The sequence below is a fragment of the Falco punctatus genome (assembly GCF_963210335.1).
Source record: "Falco punctatus genome assembly, chromosome: 1".
Taxonomy (NCBI): Eukaryota; Metazoa; Chordata; class Aves; order Falconiformes; family Falconidae; genus Falco; species Falco punctatus.
The window spans coordinates 123239941-123260520 of record NC_137580.1 but is presented as its reverse complement, the minus strand read 5'-3'; the positions used below and the strand labels follow the sequence as shown (position 1 = coordinate 123260520).

The window sequence follows — 20580 nt, the reverse complement described above, 5'->3', positions numbered from 1 at the left end:
TGCAAACCTCCATTAGCTGTAGCGTGTTTTTTAATTAAAATTGGTTGTTGAAGTCTGCAGGGTGGAAGCAGTTGCTGCAAGTTACGGTCTGCTGCCTCCTGGGCAGCCAGTGCCCAGCGATCTCACACACCTACGGGAAGCAAGAGTTTTTATTAAGAGGTGTACAGGTGGTTCTAACAGACTCTATGTGCTCTGACCAAGTGAGAAATAAAGAAAAAACTCAAGATACAATAACCTGTGAAAACAAGAACTGCTGTCTTCTCAGAGTCCTCTCCCAGGGGTGGCTGGGGAGCACTGTGGATAAAACTGGGCAAAGAACTTCTGGAGGTTTAAAACTTCTCAAGTGCTTTGTACTTTCCCATTTTATAAACCTAGTTTCTAGACCAAACAGGAGATGGCTGCAGCTGCTGAGATAGCCGCTTTGAAGTTCAAAAAGGAGCAAATTGTTGCAGGCTTGACTTAATCCTGTATCTAGTGAGTTCAAGGAACTGAGTTGTCAGTGTTACGACATTTTCTTTTTATCTTTATGCAGATCCTGTACTCCAGGTGCCAATACATGTGGAAGAGTAAGTCTGTTTCCTTTATCTCATTTACTGCTTGTTTGATTTTCTCTGACATCTTGAAATTTGGTTTAATTTGACCTAAATTATCTATGTACTAGAAAAGTTGCATAACTTGCATAAGTCAATTTAAGGTGGTTTAGAGAGCAGATACAAAAAATAATAGTTCTGTTATTTGTAGTGCAAGGAAGAAACATCATGTCTGCGGACAGTTCTCAAGCCCTTGCTCAGGTTTAGGGATGAAGCGTGCTGACTGTGCCACAGTCTTGGTTGAACACCTTTGAAAATGGCAGAAACAGCTTGGGAGTGATCTCTGGTCTTTGCGCTTATGCTCTTCAAATGAAAGACTAAAAATAGTGAAGCCAAAGAGACTCCAGCTACCACCACCACCAGAATCTTCAAATGAAACCCTCAGGCTGTTACTGCAGAGTAGTTCCTCCAGCGCAGCAATCTCACATTTAGCTAGAAAACCTGGGGCTGTAACTTTATGTCACTGAAGTCAGTGGTAATATCCTTTCTTATTTGTGGTTTGTTTTTGATGTTGGGGTTTGGGTTTGGTTGTTTGGGTTTTTCTACTAGTTTGGAGTGGGAGGGTTGCCTTTACCTCTCAAATTTACATAATTCTGGCAACTTGTTTACTGTTCCTTGCCTTCCTTATGCTCTCTGTGTTTGTTTATTTGTTTGGTTTGTTTTTAATTGCATTCTGTGGCATTTTAAAAGCATACAGGACTTGTTTAAGAGCTTTCACCCAAGTGATTCTCTGCCATATTCGAATCTTCAGATTTTCCGATGTATTAGTAATCTTAGGTTATATCAGTTCTGAAACAACTTCCTTTTGTGTTTTTTTTTCTTTTTCACAGTTAATAAATTAAACTTCAAAAAATGGGTAATAGAAAGTAAAAAATATAATGTCAGTTGAACTTCTCTGTAAAGCCAGTGCTGGCCATAGTTGCTTTCCTGTTCTCTGAGAAGCATGGTACGTCTTTTTATCATTTTTAATTCCTGCTTAAATCCTAGGCCAGCATTTCTTCCAGACCCAAATGATGGCAGTTTGTATACACTTGGTGGCAAGAATAGTGAAGGCTTGACTGTAAGTATGTTTGTTAAATTCTCTCCTCTGATAATTTGTAGAAAAGTGCCCTAACCAGACTCACACGAAGGACAAGTCCCCAAGGGAGCTTCCCGCTTTCTTGGCGGCACTGTAGTTTTGCAGGTTTTTGTGCTGTTTAATGGAAGTGTACCAGTTATTTGGAAAAGCTGGGTCAGACTAGCCAAAAATTGGCGTCCACTGCCTGCGCTGATGTTAGGATACAAGTGTTTGGGATGACAGTGGCCTACGTTATGTTGCTAGCACCTTTGCAGAGTGAAAGCATACTGTATTTTATGAGAGCAGAAAGTTGCCATTTGAGATAATCAGGAGATAATTTCTCCTTGAAAATACCAATATCCGATATGTTTTGTTCTATTTTTCTATTGTTCTATTTGTACTATTTTTCTGTAACTTACTAAAATAACGATGATGACAGATACTGAATAATCTCTGTACGATTTGTTGGGAAAGTTGTACCCAGCATAACACAAAACTGATACATCACTTTCACACAAATACATAATTTTCTAAAACCATCTGCCAGAAGGCAGGATTAATAGATACTTTGTGCTGACACCTTTAGATGTCTTTGTAAGATTTACTAAGCAGACCAAAATACTGAACCTTATCAAAATAGTCACCAGTCCATGTCACCCACAGATACTAGCTAATACTTGACTTCTGTTTTTAAACGTTGTGATGATACTCAGACAAAATGTTTGGCTTCTCACAAGTTTCTTTTCTCGGGCAGCTGTTATGATTTCCTTCAAGAACTTTAGTGTTGTCAGTAAATACTGAAATATTTGACTGCCCCCACCTCCCAGCACAGCCAGATCATAACTTGCAAAATGATTCTTGGTTCTTTTCCTGGGTGAATCCATGAAGCAGCTATCTATTTGAATCTATTCCTTTATTCTGCTAATCTCTCTTTCTGAATTAATTTAATTTCTGTTTAGGATCATTATTATAGAAGTTTTAAGCAAGAGTGGAGCAATTTTAGCATATTCAACTAAACTCACAAAGGCCTGATGTTTATTGTTGGTGCAGCTTGTGCGTTACTCTTGTGACCTCATCACAATAGGAGTCTTAAAACATAGCAAGGTTTGTCACCCATTCTGTAAGAGCAGTGCGGGCTTGGCACTATCTCAGGAACTCTTCAGCTGGAGATTTGCGCTTCACCATCTTAACAAATTCATTTGTCTGAAGACATCTGGCCTTTGTAAGTATTACTGGATGTCCTGTGCAGAACCATTTTATACTCGTTATAGGTGAGGCAATTAAACCATGGTATGTTGAAGCCCAGGCAGTTCGTAAGTGGTGATGGTAGACCTTAAAGCCACAGAGCCTTGGCCTCCCAACCTCCGAGCTGCAAGTAGTTCTTCCGTTCTATATACATATTTCCTGTGGTAAGCTCACCGAGACAGACTCCTCTCTGTTCCGGGTTTGCAGAGCAGGGCCTTGACCTGAAATTTCGAGTTCTCAGGCACTACGGTAATATAAACAATAAAAACCTGTCATTTGAGATTTCTGAAGTTGTCTGACTTCCCTTTTCTGCGAACAAATGCGAAGACTATCACACCAGTGTGAATAAGCCTATTTTGTTGGGTTTTTTCTTCCCTAGAAACTGCCATTTACTATCCCAGAGCTGGTGCAAGCATCTCCCTGCCGCAGTTCAGATGGGATTCTGTACATGGGTGAGCTCAAATTTTCTCTCTTTTAGATTATAAATGTTGAGTTTCTATAAAATGTAGAGACTCCCAGACAGACTGCATGGAAATATGCTTTACTTTGGGTTTTAGTTATGGGTTTTCGTGAACCTTTCTGATGTCAGAAAATATGATCAATATAGAATTCAATTACTGCTGGAAGATTAAAACCCACCTACTTTTCCTGAAAGAGAAAATAGCTTTTCTAAGCAGTGAATAGCCTGTATGGGATTTTTTGGTTTCTTGAGATGCTATCTCTCAACAAAATGTGACTTCTGCTTAAAATCTTCTTATGCTTATAAATGTCACTGCCTCACAATTATAATTAAGTTAGAAATCCCGTTGCATCAGTTAGACATCCTCCATTATCTGAGGTACAGGCAGTTCATTTATACTACAAATAATAATGAATTTATGGCTCACTGTCCTGACTCGTTCTAATTGCAGATGGATTTGGGAGGAGAAAGGGAGAAGAAAGGACAGTTATTTCTTCACACATTCTACTGTTGTGATAAGGATCAGGATGAACTTAGTATTGTTTTTTTTTAATCTCTTGAAGGGCCAGTATCTACTTATTGTGTCTGTCCAATAAAGGAATCAAAACGTTTATTTGAAGTCTCTAAACACAACACACATGTTAGTGTCAAAGAAATACTTAAGGTCATAGTTCCTGGAGTCTTGAATAGGATATTAGAATTATAGTCCTTGAAATCAATTTGAAATGTGTGGACCCTCATAATTTTTTTTTCTACCTACTGTCCTTCGGCATTAGCAGTTCAGTCTCCTTTGCTGCAGGCTGACAGGATCTTCTACACTCAGAACTTCATTAGATTTTTAGAAAATTATTTTTTCACATCGATAAATATTGTATTTTGTTTTTCTTGTCAATATTTGGGATTGGCCAGTAGTGCTAAAATATGAAATTAAGCCTGACTGAGAAATTGTTTTATTAAAAATGCTGTATTCATGCTAAGTTCATGAGCTTACTAAAGAAAAAAGAAGACTGAAAAGCTTGATGGAAGTGCAGTTTTTCCAGCTGAATGGTAACGTGGCTGAAATTGTGATTCCAGGTAAAAAGCAGGATATTTGGTACGTGATTGACCTCATGACTGGGGAGAAACAGCAGACCTTGACTTCCTCATTTGCAGAAAGTCTTTGCCCGTCAGCATCCCTCCTGTATCTTGGGAGAACAGGTCATATGCTTTTTTTTCTGCAGCTTAGAAGAAAATTTGTTGTCATCCTTGTTTTTCAAGTTTAGGCTCTTAACAAATGACCTTGTGATCAGTTCAGGTTTTCAAGTTGACTTCTTAGGAAAAACTTCTGCACATTATAATTTTGGACTGTACAGAGACAAACTGTAACAGCAGAAAGATACTGTTTTTTTAAAACTTTGGCAGGAGGCATCGTCCCTTATTGTTCTTGGTGAGTAAGTGGCATTTATATGCCGTGTAACAGGGCATTCCAGCAGCAGCTGTGAACCCAAGTTTTTGCCCTGTAACATACAGCTTTTATAAAGAGTGTTTAAAGAAAATGGAGATATAGCATATCCACTGAAATCACAAATGCAGTATTCTAAATAACTGGTAAAATTAAACCAACACCATATAGCTGTTGACTAGTAGAAAGGAGTGTCAGACTTGTTCTTTAACCTCTATATCCATGCGTTCTTTTAATGTGATAGTTCAGTTACAGAACACGGTATACTGAATTTTAGAATACAGGGTTTGGAAACTTGTAAGTAAAACAAAAGTACGTCAGAAGCAGCTGTGCAGTAAAAACCTTGTCCTGAGATTCCTGCAGATCACTATGTGAGTGGATTGGGTATTATCTTTAACAGCTGTGAAATATGTATTTATCAGGAGTGTTGGGAAACTGAAATGCGGAGAGCAGCAAGTGGTGTGTGTGGTGTTTTGAAGAGTGTCTCAGATTTGAGATGATTGATTCTATTCTCTCATAGGTTTTTTTGCTTCACAGACTGTATATTTTTTAACAGAGTACACTATCACAATGTATGACACCAAGAAGAAGGAGCTGCGGTGGAATGCCACCTATTTTGATTACGCAGCTACTCTGCCTGATGAAGACATAAAATACAGTAAGAATTTAACTGCTGTCTTTTGTTGTTGTTCTTCCCCTTCTCCATATATATATCAGCTGTGAGGTTTGCATACAGGCAAAAATATTCTGACTTTTTCTGTAATTAATAGATCAAGCTGTCCTGTCTGAGTTTTGTGCAGTTGATAGGCATCTGCCAGCTTTTATCCTTCACATGCTGTAAAATCTACAGCCTTCTAGGTAGCTTCAGGTAAACTGAATCTACGAAGACAATGCTTGAAGATACGACTTGATAAAATTTAGTGGAAAATAGCAGGAGAGGAGTTGAACCTAAACTGTGGTGCACGCTCAGAAAAAGCTATTGCATTGCAACTGAACCTCTATTAACCTAATTCTGACAACTGATTTGCTGATCAGCAATTCTTTTGCAATGTAAGGTGTAATGAACTCCACAATTAACATAAGGCTTGAACTGTTAACATGTATTATTAAAATTGCCCATCTGCAGGAATCCAGATAATCTCCTGTGTGTTTGTGTATTGCAGAGATGTCCCACTTTGTGTCTAATGGAGATGGGCTGGTGGTGACGGTGGACAGTGAGTCTGGGGACGTACTGTGGATTCAGAACTACGCTTCTCCTGTGGTAGCCTTTTACATCTGGCAACGTGAAGGATTACGGAAAGTTATGCACACTAATGTGGGGATAGAAACTCTGCGGTACTTGACATTCATGTCTGGGGAGGTTGGACACATTACCAAGTGGAAATACCCCTTCCCGAAGGAAACAGAGACCAAGAGCAAACTGACGTGAGCATGAATATTCCTGTTGTTCTCACTGTCTATTTGACAGAACTTTGTCGTGAAAACCTCATTTATATACATTCAGTTACAGGTTTTGCTACAAATTTCAAGGTGGTGAAAAGAATACATGAAAGCAGCTCTAGTTCTCCAGCCATTATTTGCATCGTATTTGATCTCTTACTGTCTAAAGTCAGAGACCAAAAAAAACCCACCTACCGTAAACTTAGGAAATGTATATTCATAACTTTAATCAGATGCTCTGCGTTTAATAATTTCTTACAATGTGGAATGTAATTGGTTTTTGTAATGTGAAGCCTTTCACGTTGTAAAAATGTGGGTAGCATTTTGGCAAATACCAGTTAGTGAATAATGCAGAAATAGACCATGAGTTCTGTCAAATGAGTAATTCTGATGTGAATAATCAACTAAATAATGCTTTCATAATGAGGAAGAATGGCTTCATAATACAGCAGTACTTAAAACAATTTTACAGATCCAGGCTTTTCAGGATATAAATATAGATGATTTGAGAAACTCATACATTAGTTCTACAGGATTGTGTTGCCAAGGTTTTAGCTAAGATGGCAAAACATCCATTTGTCTGCTTTCTGACACTTACTGGTTTTTTTCCAGACCAACTCTGTATGTAGGGAAATACTCCACAAGTTTGTACGCATCGCCATCAATGGTGCATGAAGGAGTAACTGTTGTGGTAAGTTGGGAGCTGCAAGAGCTGGATGACGCCTGCTGAAAAATGCCTTTACAGAATTAGTACTGTCCTGGGCTTAAAAAAAAAAAAAAGTTGAAATGGAAACATACATTAAAATATATGAAAAAAGACAATTATGCTGTAGTAAGTAGCAAAGGGAACTGGTTAAAACAGAATAAAACACTGAAGACTGTGCACCTACAGAAATTTGGTTTTAAATTGCAGATTGCTATCAAGAAATGCGTAGCAAATTAAATATTTCATAAAACAATATAACAGTAAGCCTTAGAATGCATGACCGTAATTAGGAATCATTTCAAATGCTGCAGAGTAACTAGCTCATCAGGAATTGTGCCAGGCAAGCTTAGCAGAAGTGGACCTGAGGTTGCTACGTGGTATCGTTGGTGCATTGTGGTTAATGTTAAGATTGCTGGTTTGTTCATCAAAGTAACTCCCCATAGATAGGAAACTGCATCATGGGTTTGTTTTGCTGTGGCTGCCTGGGTAGGAAATAAAGATCCTGTTTAACTTTTCAGAAAAAAGAGAGAGTAATCTCATCTCCTAGGCAACATGTAACTGAGAAGGTCTAATGTCCAAGGCTGCTGGAGCAGTTGCTGAGGGTGTAACGGCAGTGTTTCCTTTACAGTGACTTTGCTGCCAGTAATTTTTGCTTGCCCACCAATTCTGACTTCTGTTTTTTTTATTTAGTTGCCTATTTAAATATTATAGGGGCACAGCGCTTCCTTAATGGTAACGTTACTCTCTGTCTCTAGCCCCGCGGCAGTGCCATACCCTTACTAGAGGGTCCGAAAACAGAAGGCATCACAATTGAAGACAATGGCGAGTGTGTTATCACCCCCAGTACGGATGTGAAGTTTTCAAGTGGACTGAAGGAAAAGAACAAACTCAACTACTGGAACGACTGGCTTTTAATAGGTACCCGAGTGCCGGCCGTTGGGGCGGGATGTGGTGCTCATCCACACCGCAGAGCTGCTGTTCAGCTGCTGTACATCAGTCACAATCACTGCCTAAACTCAGGCAGTAATTACTGAATTCTAGTAATCGTTTCTAATTTGTGCTCTTTTCCGTATGGATGAATGTCTTTACATATATGCGTGCTGTTTTTCTCAAGGCCCCTGCCCTATTCAGTGCATAGAATGAAGAGTGCTTAGCTCAGTATGTGGAAAGTTGTTTATTTACCCCCCTCCTTCAGGGAGGGGTATAGGTAACTTATTATTTACTGTAAATACTGTATTCTGGTTCCTTTGGACTTTTGTTATTGTGCATAATGTTACTTTCATTCTTATCACGGATCAGACAATCACATTTTGCCCTTTTTATGAACGGAGGCCTAAGGCATAGAGGCTGAGTGTCAGCCTGTCCTGTGTGTCCCAAATCCCCAAACTCTGGAATTGACTTTTCAAGGCATTTGCAATTTTGCTTCAAAACCGAGTAGCTGTTCAGTTTTAAGTGATGCAAGTTTCTAATGAAGTGATGTATACCATAGGATCTCTGTGGCAGGGGCGGTGTGTAACTTTCAGCTTCTTTTAACTGCCACCTTTCTCCGCCGGGGATCCCCTTCCTTGTTAATACCATCCTGCTCTTCCAGTATGTCAGGCAGCTCCCTTGAAACAGTTGGTATTTCTCTGCAACCCTCCGAGCTGAACAACCTGTGCCCTCAAGTTTTTGCCTCTTTTTTTTTTTCTTTCCTGCTGTACACCTGAGCGGGAGTCTTCCTCTGTGCCCTCCAACTGCCAAAGCTGGCAGCACAGTAGCATCTCCCTCTTCTCACTTTGTTGGCTAGCACGAGCCAAAGGAGTGTGAAGAGCATGCCAAGTACCTGAGTGCTGGATAGATTCTTGCTTCCTTCTTGTGCAGCACAAGCCATTCCCTTCAGAACCATTTCATGTCTACAACGTGGTCTTCACCTCAAGGCCACATAGCGAGCTAGGAGGCATAATGTGTGTTCCCCTGATGGCCAGGAACCAAATCTGCAGCCAGTGCTTGAACGTGGTGTTCTTCAGGATTCCGATCATTATACCTGTGACTGCTTGAGGAGGACAGAGGGAAAAATCATTTTTATTTGAGCTTTTGCTCTGTGATGTTCTCAAGCCTTTGTAAATCAACTTTATATACACTCTTCTGCAAAGATGCTGAAATCAAGGGTGTCTTTCCTAAAAAGGGACAATGTTTTATTTCAACAAATGTGTTCTATTTAAAGGGCACCATGAAACACCACTATCTGCTCCTACAAAGATCCTGGAGAAATTCCCAAGCAACTTACCTAAGAGGCCTGAAAACGTGATTCCAGCTGACTCTGACAAAGCCACTATTGAAGAGGTCTGTGATGTGAATAATCATCTTACTGGATGATAAAAGAATAGAAAGGAGTAGAAGTTTGGGAATGACTCGGAAGGAAAGCTACATGGAATTGCCTCACATTTGTTGTGTCAGATTTTTGTGTAGTTTGCATGCAGAATCACTGGTATGATGATGTGTCGTTCCTTATTTCAGAATTAGGGCTTTCAGCTGCTTTTTTTCTTTTCCCCACATGCAAAGCTTTCTTTGACTTTGGTAGGGTTAGAGGTTATTAAAAATTATTTAGCAGAAAGGCTAGTGCATAAGTGCTCCATTACCCCTGAAGATATTGAGCTAACAGCTTTCTTTGCATCTTAGGTTATTGAAATCGTTGAAGGTTCTTCAGCAGAAGTGCCACCTGCTGTTCCGAAGGATATTGAGGAGAAACCTGCTCAGCCCATCACCCGGCCCGAGGCTCCTGTGGACTCCATGTTGAAAGACATGGCCACGATCATCCTCAGCACCTTCCTGCTTGTGGGCTGGGTGGCTTTTATCATCACTTACCCAATGGTAATGCTGACTTAGCTTGATGTGCTTTTCACTTTGGGGAGAGTCAGTAACATTTTGCAGCCCAAGAAATGATACAGGAGGTAGAAAGTAGTGTACTACAGGGTTTTTCCCCTCCTCAGAGGTGTGCAGTCAGCTGCTTTTTGTAGCAAAGGCTACAAATCTGACATAGCAGTGATTTCTCTGGGCATATGTGCCAGCTCCAGAGGTATTTTTTCTCATCCCACCCATTCTGGTTTTTGTATGTGTTACTCTTTTCACAGACACGATCTTAATACTGTTGGCTTCACTCCTCTCTTCCTCGCCTGAACCACTGTCAGGTTTCCAGCTTTTGGATCAAGCCTTTAGCGACACCTAGTAACAGTTAGCTTTGGCCATCTTAACCATCCAGTGGGGTGTCTCAGCTTTGCGGTGGAAGTTCAGGATGAAATGGAAAGCGTGTGAGGGAAAGCTCCCCAGCCTACTTGGCCAGTAGTGTCGTAACAAGAGAGTTTTCCTCCCACCTTTTGGGTGCGGCTACCCCCGTAGCTAGAGGGTTCCCTTTTGTGACAGGACTGTGAGGTCCTTGCCCCACTTACGGAACTGCGGTCCTTTCTCACAGAGCGTACACCAGCAGCAACAGAGGCAGCATCAGCTGGAAGAGAAGATACAGCTCCTGCAGCAACAGAAGCTGCCCTTCCGTGCTCCCAGTGATCTCCCTCCCGAAGCAGATTTCTTGGATGCCTCCTGTGGGTGGACAGAGAGCTCTGCTGCCAGCACCCCAAACATGTCCCCCAGAGCATCAAACCATTCTGCGTATTCCAGCATCTCCACATCTGACGCTGGGAGCTGCCTCTCCACTGAGCAAGAGGAGGGAGGTAAAGTTGATCCAGTGTCTTTTATTGTGAGTCTGTGTGACGATACAGCACAACAATTAAAATACTTATTGATGATACATCCCGGAGCAGAAGGCTGAGAAGGACCATCATTCTCATTTAGCCTGACCATTTGCAGAACACGGCGCGGGTGTGCCAAGCCCTGACTTTGAGCAGGGTGATTGATCTGCTTTAGGGAAACACCCAGTTCCTAACTGTGGTCCGTGGCGGTATAATCTTATAACCTGTAGCCATTCTAGGGAGAGGATCATTTAAATAAAAATATGTGTTATGATTAACTGGAATCAAGAAATAAGGGCTATGCAGCGCTTCCCGCCTGATCTTCCTGTGCACTCTTGTCCTTCCAAAGGCTGTGCAGGGGAACTGCTAGTAAACCCACTTCTGTAACAGGCAGGCACCATTTCCTAAATTCAACATCTACAAAACTTTCTAGAAAGAGTTTGTGTGTTGAGAACTGCTAGTCTCTTACACTGGCTGGAGACATGATCTTTCCGGACCCGAGCTCCGGCGTTGTGTCCAGAATGTGTTTGACTCTGTACGTTGCATCACTTGGTCACCAGAGGGTACTTGCCTACACCGTGTGAGTACCTAATGGAGATGATCAGAAGGTTTGACCATGTGGTGTTGTTTTAAACATGAGCAAAAAGACTTCTGCATGTGGCCCAGCAGGATGTGCAGCTGTGAAGGGCCGACTGGACCCCCCCTAAACCAGCCCTTCTTGTTTTTCATTCAGATGAAGATGCGAACAGGGTGATGGTTGGCAAGATTTCATTTAACCCAAAAGATGTATTGGGACATGGAGCTGAAGGGACAATTGTTTACAGGTAGAAGACAATATGTGCATTCAGCATTTAACAAACCAATGAATGTCTTATTTGCATTCAGTATTTCTTTCTTTCTCTTTCTTTCTCTTTCTTTCTCTTTCTTTCTCTTTCTTTCTCTTTCTTTCTCTTTCTTTCTCTTTCTTTCCTTTCTTTCTCTTTCTTTCTCTTTCTTTCTCTTTCTTTCTCTTTCTTTCTCTTCTTCTCTTTCTTTCTCTTTCTTTCTCTTTCTTTTCTTTCTCTTTCTTCTCTTTCTTTCTCTTTCTTTCTTTTCTTTCTCTTTCTTTCTCTTTCTTTCTCTTTCTTTCTCTTTCTTTCTCTTTCTTTCTCTTTCTTTCTCTTTCTTTCTCTTTCTTTCTCTTTCTTTCTCTTTCTTTCTCTTTCTTTCTCTTTCTTTCTCTTTCTTTCTCTTTCTTTCTCTTTCTTTTCTCTTTCTTTCTCTTTCTTTCTCTTTCTTTCTCTTTCTTTCTCTTTCTTTCTCTTTCTTTCTCTTTCTTTCTCTTTCTTTCTCTTTCTTTCTCTTTCTTTCTCTTTCTTTCTCTTTCTTCTCTTTCTTTCTCTTTCTTTCTCTTTCTTTCTCTTTCTTTTCTCTTTTCTTTTTCTTTTTCTTTTTCTTTTTTTCTTTTTCTTTTCTTTTTCTTTTTCTTTTTTTCTTTTTCTTTTTTCTTTTTCTTTTTTTCTTTTTCTTTTTCTTTTCTTTTCTTCTTTTCTTTTCTTTTTCTTTTTTCTTTTTTTCTTTTTCTTTTTCTTTTTCTTTTTTCTTTTTCTTTTTTCTTTTTCTTTTTTTCTTTTTCTTTTTTTCTTTTTCTTTTTCTTTTTTTCTTTTTCTTTTTTCTTTTTCTTTTTTTCTTTTTCTTTTTCTTTTTTCTTTTTCTTTTTCTTTTTCTTTTTTTCTTTTTCTTTTTCTTTTTCTTTTTCTTTTTACCCAGGTATCCAATGTGAACAGAATTGAAACTTTTTCAAAAGTGTTTTGTGTGTGTCTGGAACATTTTCCACTAATTCCACATTTCTCCACTAGCAAAAGCTACTTTACTTCCCTTAGAAATGTTTAATGACCAAACATACCTGTTTCCAGCATGAGAAATGCTTTAATACACCTCTGTAAAATGTCTTCTGTTGTCACTCGCTCTCTACAGTCTGTCTGCACAGTATAAAAGGCTGATGTGATTTTCCTTCCCGTCTGTAGGGGCACATTTGACAACCGTGATGTCGCAGTGAAAAGAATTCTTCCCGAGTGCTTCAGCTTTGCAGACCGTGAAGTACAGCTGCTGCGAGAGTCAGATGAACATCCTAATGTGATCCGCTACTTCTGCACAGAGAAGGACCGGCAGTTTCAGTACATAGCCATCGAGCTGTGTGCTGCCACTTTACAGGAGGTGATGGGGCACTTGCAAACCTACAGAACCTGTGGAAGTCTTCTCCCTGGAAGCCTTCCATTTCCTTTAGCTTATGTTGCTGAAGTGCCTGCTGCAGGAGATGTTCTAGTTACTCCCCCGTCACCTCTGTGACAATTACATGTTCCTGCAACAGGGTTGTTTTCAGCCCTTTAGAAGGACATCCCTGACCCTCTACTATCTACGGACAGAAGCTGTCATCCCCTTTTTTTCCTTCTTGTGAAGGGCTCCCTTCTATTCATCCTCCCCGTCCCACCTATCTGAATGTTGGAGACCCTCTACTCTTGCCTCTGGAGCACAGTGCCATGTAGAATTCCAGCTCTGATGTTTTAGAGACCATGAGCTTCAACCAAAGCCCAAAAGGCCCATGTGTGTTACCAGCTGGCACGATTTACCCAGTCTAATCTTTTTTTTTTTTGGCGCAGAGGGGTGGTGGTGAAGGGGGTAGACTTACTGTTTATGCAGAGGGTGATGATAAGCAATGTTGTGGCTGAATCTTCTGTTTTTCTTGTAATTTGCAGTACGTTGAGCAGAAGGCCTTCAGTCACCATGGCTTACAACCCATCACTCTCCTGCAACAGACGACATCTGGTCTTGCTTACCTGCACTCCCTCAGTATTGGTAAGAATGGCTATTGTCTCGGTATGGGATAGACAGCGGTGCGTTTTCTTAACTGAAAAAAAGAAGAGAAACCCTCCTGGTGCTGGGAGCTTGTTTAATCAGTCCCAGAGGGAGTAGTGGAAGCTCCCCTAGTGCTGGCAGCAGTGGTGCCTGTCCTCTGACACCGGCCTTGTCCCTCTAGCACTCCGCTGCACCGGAGTAGTCAGGCTAGTCGTTACCATTTATTCAGGGTGCTGCTTTTTGGATGGAAGGCATGTAAACCATGTTGACTAGTGGTGATGTGATGAGCCTCTATGAAGGACGCTAGTTTGAGGTTAGGACGTTGGTTTAATGAACGGTGGTTCAGCCTTCTGACAGATTTGCAATGCAAATGTATTAAAAATGTACAAGTATTGTTGGGTTGGGCTGGAGTGGATAAATGGGCGTTTCCAACAGTCCACAGGGACCTGAAGCCCCATAACATCCTCATCTCGATGCCTAACGCCCATGGGAAGGTCAAAGCTATGATTTCAGACTTTGGACTGTGCAAGAAGCTGGCAGTGGGCAGGCACAGCTTCAGTCGCCGGTCAGGCGTGCCAGGCACCGAAGGGTGGATCGCCCCGGAGATGCTGAGTGAAGACTGCAAAGAGAACCCTGTAAGTCTGCACCCTTCCACCAGGCTCCCTGGCGAAGGCAGCGCAACCCCTGGGTGGCACGTAGTTGCAGTCAGACTTTTAAGACACACAGTACTTAGTACCTGGGCATTCATGCTGGCTTGCAGCTGAATATGCTGAAAAGTTTTCTTCTGCTCTTAAATGCAAAATAAACTACCCTGTGATGATCAAAGTCTTCAGGGGGAAAAAATGTGTTATTGCTATTAAAGGTTGTTTATTTGCAGACATATACCGTGGACATCTTTTCAGCTGGCTGTGTCTTTTATTATGTGGTATCTGAAGGCAGCCATCCCTTTGGCAAATCTCTGCAGCGGCAAGCCAACATTCTGCTGGGTGCATACAGCCTGGAGTCTTTAAATGCAGGGAGGCATGGTAAGAAAAGCTCGGGAAATGTAAAGCGCTACAGAGTTCAGTGAACTTTCCACGGGTGTTAAAATGCCGATGGCCGTGATGGAACTGTGGCCCACAGCGATGCCCAACCTGGCAGTGGTGAAAGCCGCACTCTGTACTCCTGAAGTAACGCTCCTAAAGAGTTAGTGCCCCAAAGCGTCTCTGGGGTACGCGGTTCGGAACCCTGCGAGCTTGACTGTACAGTTATTTCATGTAGGACAGAGCTGAGCTTTGATCTTCATAATCACACCCGTTCAGCACCACTGACTGACTGTGGGTGGTCCAGCGTGTCTTCGAGGTGGGCACTTGAGCTAGCGGGGTAGTGTTCAGGACTGCTGGAGGAAGAACACTATTTTCTGCAGTACAGAACGTTACATCTCCCTACAGCCTAAGAATTATCACCCTTTTCTTTGCAGAAGACATAGTTGCTCGTGATTTAATAGAGCAGATGATAAACATGGACCCTCAGAAACGTCCGTCTGCCAGCTGTGTGCTAAAACACCCATTCTTTTGGAGTTTAGAAAAACAGCTCCAGTTTTTTCAGGTGTGTTGACCTTTTCTGTCCTTTCAGTTCTAAGAACTCCTGTAGCCATTCTTCAAATCCTGAATTCAGTCTCTCCTAGCCGTGTGGGTGTTTGAGGTGATAGAACCCATGACCTTATTGCAAGGAATGAAAAAGCCAAGTTTGTAGCACCTAGGTGGTACCTCGTAACAAATATTTAAGTCTTCTAGAAGATAGTTCGTAGGAGGGCTAGAATGTGATGTTATAAAGTGGAGTGAGGAAGTATTGAGCAGCTACAGTAGGAGAACATGTTCCCAAAGGGTGCTGAGGGAGCTGGTGAAGGAGCTCGCCAAGCCACTCTCCATGATTTATCAGCAGCCCTGGCTCACTGGGGAAGCCCCAGCAGACTGGAGGTTAGCCAGGGTGCTGCCCCTCTACAAGGGCAGGGAGGAGGATCCAGGGAACTAGAGCCCTGCCAGCCTGACCTCGGTGCCGGGGGAGGTGATGGAGCCGGTCACCCTGAGCGTCATCGCATGGCACATGCGGGACAGCCCGGGGATCAGGCCCGGCCAGCGTGGGGTTATGACAGGCAGGTCCTGCTTGATGAACCCAGTCTCCTTCTAGGACCAGCTTGACCCACTGAGCAGATGAGGGAAAAGCTGGGCGTGGTGTCTACCTGGACCTTAGCAAAGCCTTTGCTACCATCTCCCCCAGCATTCCCTGAAGAACCTGGCTGCTCAGGGCTTGGGTGGGTGTCCTCTGTGCTGGGCCAAAAGCTGACTGGACAGCTGAGCCCAAATTCCTTCCCTGGAAGGGTGGCCAAGCACTGGCGCGCAGGCCGCCCAGGGAGGCGGTGGGGTCACCACCCCTGGAGGTGTTCAGAAAGCGTGTAGATGTGGTGCACAGGGACATGGTTCCATGGTGGCCTTGGCAGTGTGGGTTCACGGTTGGACTCTATAATCTCAAAGGTCTTTTCGAACTGAAATGATCTGTGTCGCCAGGCAGCTTTGGCAGGAACAGGGTGGGCAGCCCCCGGTAGTGAGTATCTGCACTTAGTCCTGGTGTGGGGTGGGAACTGGCCGAGGGGCTGACGTTCTTCCCAGCCATACCTTCTGCTCTGGGGTAAAAGGCTTTGGAAGATGGTGAAAGAACTCGCTGTCTCAGGCTTCTCGATCCTGGTCCCAAGCACAAGCCAGTGTACGGCACTTTGTCACGGAGTGAAGCAGAATCAACTCCGTTATCTGTAATGAGCCAGAAGCAGCAATCTTAAATTGTTGGGAAGAGCGTGGAACTAAAACTAGAAATTAACCTGACTGTCTCTTCCAGGATGTTAGTGATCGGATAGAGAAGGAATCCTTAGATGGTCCAATAGTCAAGCAATTAGAAAGAGGTGGAAGAGAGGTGGTGAAGATGGACTGGAGGGAGCACATCACTGTTCCTCTTCAGACAGGTAACGGACAGGATTTTATCGGCGGGGAAAGGACTCACGTGCTGTTCCCAGTTTGCTGGGACAGGACAGTAAGGCTAACGCTGCCTCAGTGTTGGTACGTGACCTTCACTTGTCAGCAAAGTCTTTTCTTCCAATCGAAATATTCTGCATTGACACACATACTGCGTGCCTATTTTGAGGCCAGCAACTGAAACTGCATCGAAACACAAAAAAATCTTGTAATCTCTTTTGCAGACCTCCGAAAATTCAGGTCCTATAAAGGAGGCTCAGTACGGGATCTTCTGAGGGCAATGAGAAATAAGGTAAAGGCCGCCTTCCGCCAGCAACGTGCACGCTGGAGTTCTGCCTCCATCTGCTGTTCCTCATCTGTGTCTGTCCGGGGACCGAGCTCCTTCAGGACAGACTGACCCGAGGTTACTCTGTCCACGAGCAAGGCAGCGCTCTTTAAAAGAGGCTCCTTGAACACATGGCCCCTGACTGAGCTTTCCCCAATTTTTCCCTTTACAGAAGCACCACTACAGAGAACTGCCTCCCGAGGTGCAGGAGACGCTGGGCTCCATCCCGGATGATTTTGTACGTTACTTCACAGCTCGTTTCCCTCGCCTGCTCCTGCACACCTACAGCGCTATGCGCATCTGCTGCCGAGAAAGGCTGTTCCAGCATTACTATCATCAGGACGCTGCAGAGCGGAGCCTGGCAGGAGACGCTGTTTGAGGAGAGGGATGGAACTTCTCTGGGACAAACATTCCACGCACAGGGCTGTGAAACAGGCCTACCTTTAGCAGGGAAAAGTGGGATCAAAGAGCTGAATTCTCTCTCTTTGAAGAAGCCAAGCTTCCAAAAAGTGCCTTGTACCTCTGCCTGCACCGGATCGGGAGATTGTAGGAGCCGACGGAGTGAGCGGTAACTTCAGCAAAGCAAAGAACCCTGATGATGGAGTTACTCCAAGACGGTGAAAATGGAGAGTAAAAGCTGGATATAACTGTCACCCAATATCCCTGTACTGTATGTGATTTTATAACTGATGTGTTTTATTTACTACAGAGAATCAAAATACAGCGATTGAAATCATATAATTACTAGGGACTGGGATCTGCAAACAGAGCCTTTTAGTTGTAGCAAAATCATGAGAACCTGCCATTGCACTACTGCCACATTGTGCATTAGGCACACCACAGTGATTGTAAAGGAAATCACTTCATGATTATCAAAAAACCCGTAGAGTCAATTTGTTGCGTCAGTACTACCCTGGAAAATTAGTGTCTCAGACTTCAGCGGATACAGTGAGGTTCTAATGAATATGGACTTGAAAAAAATCAGGTAAAGGTTTACCTACTTTGAAAATAAACCTCATTTTTTAACTATCAACCAGTATTCACAGAAGAGTGTGACAGTCCTTGACTGAAATCAGTGTCAAGACTAGATCTACACCAGGAACTGCAGAGAAAGGCACCGGTGTCAGTTACTGCGAGTGTCCCGCGTCCCTCGCTTCCTTATGGGGGGGGCAGCAGCTGCAGAGCCAGAGGTGAGGCAAGTCCTGGGGGAAAAGGAGCTGCCCAGGAAACAGAGGAGCTGCCCAGAGCAGTGCAGTCGGGGGCAGCGGTTTTAATGGGTGCGATAAAGCAGTAAAAGAACCGCCCCCTTTCTGTGGGTAGGGGTTGCTACCTGGGTCCAGGCTCGCCTGCGGTTTTGAAGATGCAGTATTGCTTATCATTGGCCCTAAAGCTGTGACAAAGCATTAAGTGTGTGCAGGATGAAGAAATGCTGAATTCTAATATTTAAAGTGAGGGGTTCTTATACAATATATTTATTTAACATATTTATATTTATTTAATTTTTAATACAAAGTGGTATTAAATCCAAGTGGTACAAGTATAAAGCATGCCAAATCACTCTTAATCAGTTTTGTGTTTATAGTTAATGATATTATAACAACTAGAAGAGGAAAGTGATACTGCACCTTTCAATGGCACTCATTAAAGGAGAGATTACAGCATGGGAAGCTGTCTGTGCCATTGTGTCTTAAAACTAATTAATAAATTATTGATGGTGATTGTATGATCGGGTACATACAGCTACTTTTCTGGAGCTACTTTACAGAACCTTTTTTTTTTTTCCTAGTCTTAAAATGTCTGAGAGCAATTTACCTAAGATACCAACTGTGCAAGTTGTTTCTAAAGCTTGAAAAAAAAATAGTAGTAACAGTAGTTTTAGCTAAGAAGATTCAAAGCCTATTTCATATTTTTGTACTTCTCATGTAAAGTTGTTTTATAAATCTACTAAATAAAGACTTGTACTCAGATTTAAAAAAGTATTTCCATACCTTCCAGTGGTGATGCGTGCCCGGGAATATGCTGGAGTGCTGCCATACGGGACGGTGAGCAGGGGCAGCACAGCTGCAGCAGCACCTCCTGCCCCCCCCGGCATCTGGCAGGCAGGGGCTTGCTCAGGCCTGCTGGACTCTTGCCAGGCAGGGCAGGATGGCGCTGAGGCAGGACACACTGTTTGGGGGTGAGCGCTGAGCCCCCCAGAGGCCTGGGAGCCTCGGTGAGTACAGCTGCAGGGCACGAAGCTGGAACTGGCTAGAATGGGCACATGCTGCTCTTACGGTTCTGAGACAGCAACAGAAAGTTGAAGTGAACTGAAAACATTAATACTACGCCGGCTGTAGTGTACTTTGCCACGTAGAAAAAGCTGCCCATCAACGGCAAGCCGATACTCGGTACAGAAGCACAGAGGGAAAGGAAGTAATTGTTAAGCTGCCTTTGCAAAGCATCAGGATTGGCAACCAGCAGGTCTCCAGGGGTACAGCACTCACCGCTTCCCTGTGTAAGGAAGTACCACAAACCACACTGGACAGAACGAGCTGCGGAGGGGTGCAGAGATGGGAGCAGTTAGAAGATTTGTAAACACTTATGATTTCATAGCCCAAACAATTCCACTGTTTTTACAGCAATATCCAGGGAATGTCCACACTGTACAGGACTCATCTCTACTGCATATACCCGCAGCTTGACAGCTCTGGCTAACCTGACTTACTGATGTGAAACACACAAAGGGGTCTGTCTCGGCGCTGTATCTGCAGCCATCCTATCACATGATGCCTCTTGTCATAAAGCTGGATGTTACTCTTAAGAGTTTCACATTGACACTGATATGGTCACCAAAATTTCTCAAAAACCTGCCATACAGCTTAAAATTTTACCTTAACAACCTTTATGAAGAATTACCATTTCTATACAAGCTTCATTACCCTACCTGAAGCTAACAGTAGCAAGGTATGATTTGCCTTTCCAGCTTCAGCCAAGATGTGGGCACAGCCAAAAACTGTAAAAGGAATTGCAAGACGCTGTGAATCCAGAACAGACAGGACGGCACCACAGGTTACTCCCTCCAGCCCCAACTGCCACAGCTGGCCCAGCAACACTCACCTCCTTCCCTGGCCTTCAGCCTGGGGGACAACAGCAAAACACTCCCGGAGGGCTGCACCTTGTGCTTGGGGAATCCCGGCTGGCAGACTGCACCAGGGTTAAGGAATGCCAAGGGGTAAAGCAGACCACAGGCAGCTTTCCCCAAGGTTACCTAGGCAGGGCACTGGAAGAGCAGACCTGGCATCTGAACCGCTAGGAGCAAGAGACCAAGCGCTAGAGAAAGGCCCCTGTCCCCTACTCTTGACGGGGGGGTGGGGGTGGGGGGGTGGGGGTGGGGTTTGTTTGAAAAGTTAATTGGGCAAAGGCAGCCTTAGGTCTAGCAGGGGGCAGAAGGACGGCTTTACACACTCGTGGAAATGCACAGGAGCTAAAAGAAAGCACTGACTGCGTTAACACTTTGTATCAACTACTCAAATGCAAAAGCACACCTTCTTTTCAAAAAGAAACTGTTAACACGGTAAAAAATTAAAAGCCAGACCACTGGGCCAAGAGACCAATCCTGCACCTTAGTTTCCTTCCTGCCTGCCAAGAACTGGCTCGATACTGCAGCCAGCGACCCCAACCCTGCACCGCTGCACTCCCCCCTCTTGCCTCCGAGGGTTAGAGAAGGGCTCCTGCTTTCCAAAACCTCCCATTTCTAGCTCTTAGGAAACAAAG

At 43.3% G+C, this 20580-nt stretch overlaps 1 protein-coding gene and 1 long non-coding RNA gene across 6 annotated transcripts in view; one reads left to right on the top strand and one right to left on the bottom strand.

Moving 5' to 3' along the window:
* ERN1 (endoplasmic reticulum to nucleus signaling 1) overlaps nucleotides 1-17866 on the top strand; it is a 37739-nt gene extending 19873 nt beyond the window's left edge. The window contains exons 3-22 of one of the 3 annotated variants that reach the window (XM_080377337.1): nucleotides 533-566; nucleotides 1578-1650; nucleotides 3272-3344; nucleotides 4427-4549; nucleotides 5350-5451; nucleotides 5957-6218; nucleotides 6846-6924; nucleotides 7695-7857; nucleotides 9143-9261; nucleotides 9598-9789; nucleotides 10388-10643; nucleotides 11395-11485; nucleotides 12669-12858; nucleotides 13398-13497; nucleotides 13933-14132; nucleotides 14375-14522; nucleotides 14957-15084; nucleotides 16369-16492; nucleotides 16727-16794; nucleotides 17000-17866. In XM_080377337.1, the coding sequence (XP_080233463.1) occupies nucleotides 533-566; nucleotides 1578-1650; nucleotides 3272-3344; nucleotides 4427-4549; nucleotides 5350-5451; nucleotides 5957-6218; nucleotides 6846-6924; nucleotides 7695-7857; nucleotides 9143-9261; nucleotides 9598-9789; nucleotides 10388-10643; nucleotides 11395-11485; nucleotides 12669-12858; nucleotides 13398-13497; nucleotides 13933-14132; nucleotides 14375-14522; nucleotides 14957-15084; nucleotides 16369-16492; nucleotides 16727-16794; nucleotides 17000-17206 (2732 nt within the window). In that variant the 3' untranslated portion in view covers nucleotides 17207-17866. Of the gene's footprint in view, nucleotides 1-532; nucleotides 567-1577; nucleotides 1651-3271; nucleotides 3345-4426; nucleotides 4550-5330; nucleotides 5452-5956; nucleotides 6219-6845; nucleotides 6925-7694; nucleotides 7858-9142; nucleotides 9262-9597; nucleotides 9790-10387; nucleotides 10644-11394; nucleotides 11486-12668; nucleotides 12859-13397; nucleotides 13498-13932; nucleotides 14133-14374; nucleotides 14523-14956; nucleotides 15085-16368; nucleotides 16493-16726; nucleotides 16795-16999 lie in introns of those variants that run through there. The other 2 variants (XM_080377338.1, XM_080377339.1) reach the window with 2 other exon arrangements.
* Nucleotides 7836-13469, bottom strand: LOC308063627. 3 transcript variants are annotated; one of them, XR_013928012.1, is made up of 3 exons: nucleotides 13331-13469; nucleotides 12548-12791; nucleotides 7836-8971 (listed from the first exon to the last, which is right to left on the bottom strand). It is a non-coding gene; the product is annotated as an uncharacterized lncRNA (long non-coding RNA). The 3 variants fall into 3 exon arrangements; XR_013928013.1 differs by having other exon boundaries at nucleotides 7836-8968; XR_013928014.1 differs by lacking the exon at nucleotides 7836-8971 and adding an exon at nucleotides 11472-11589 and having other exon boundaries at nucleotides 12408-12791.
* Nucleotides 17867-20580: the final 2714 nt, after the last annotated feature.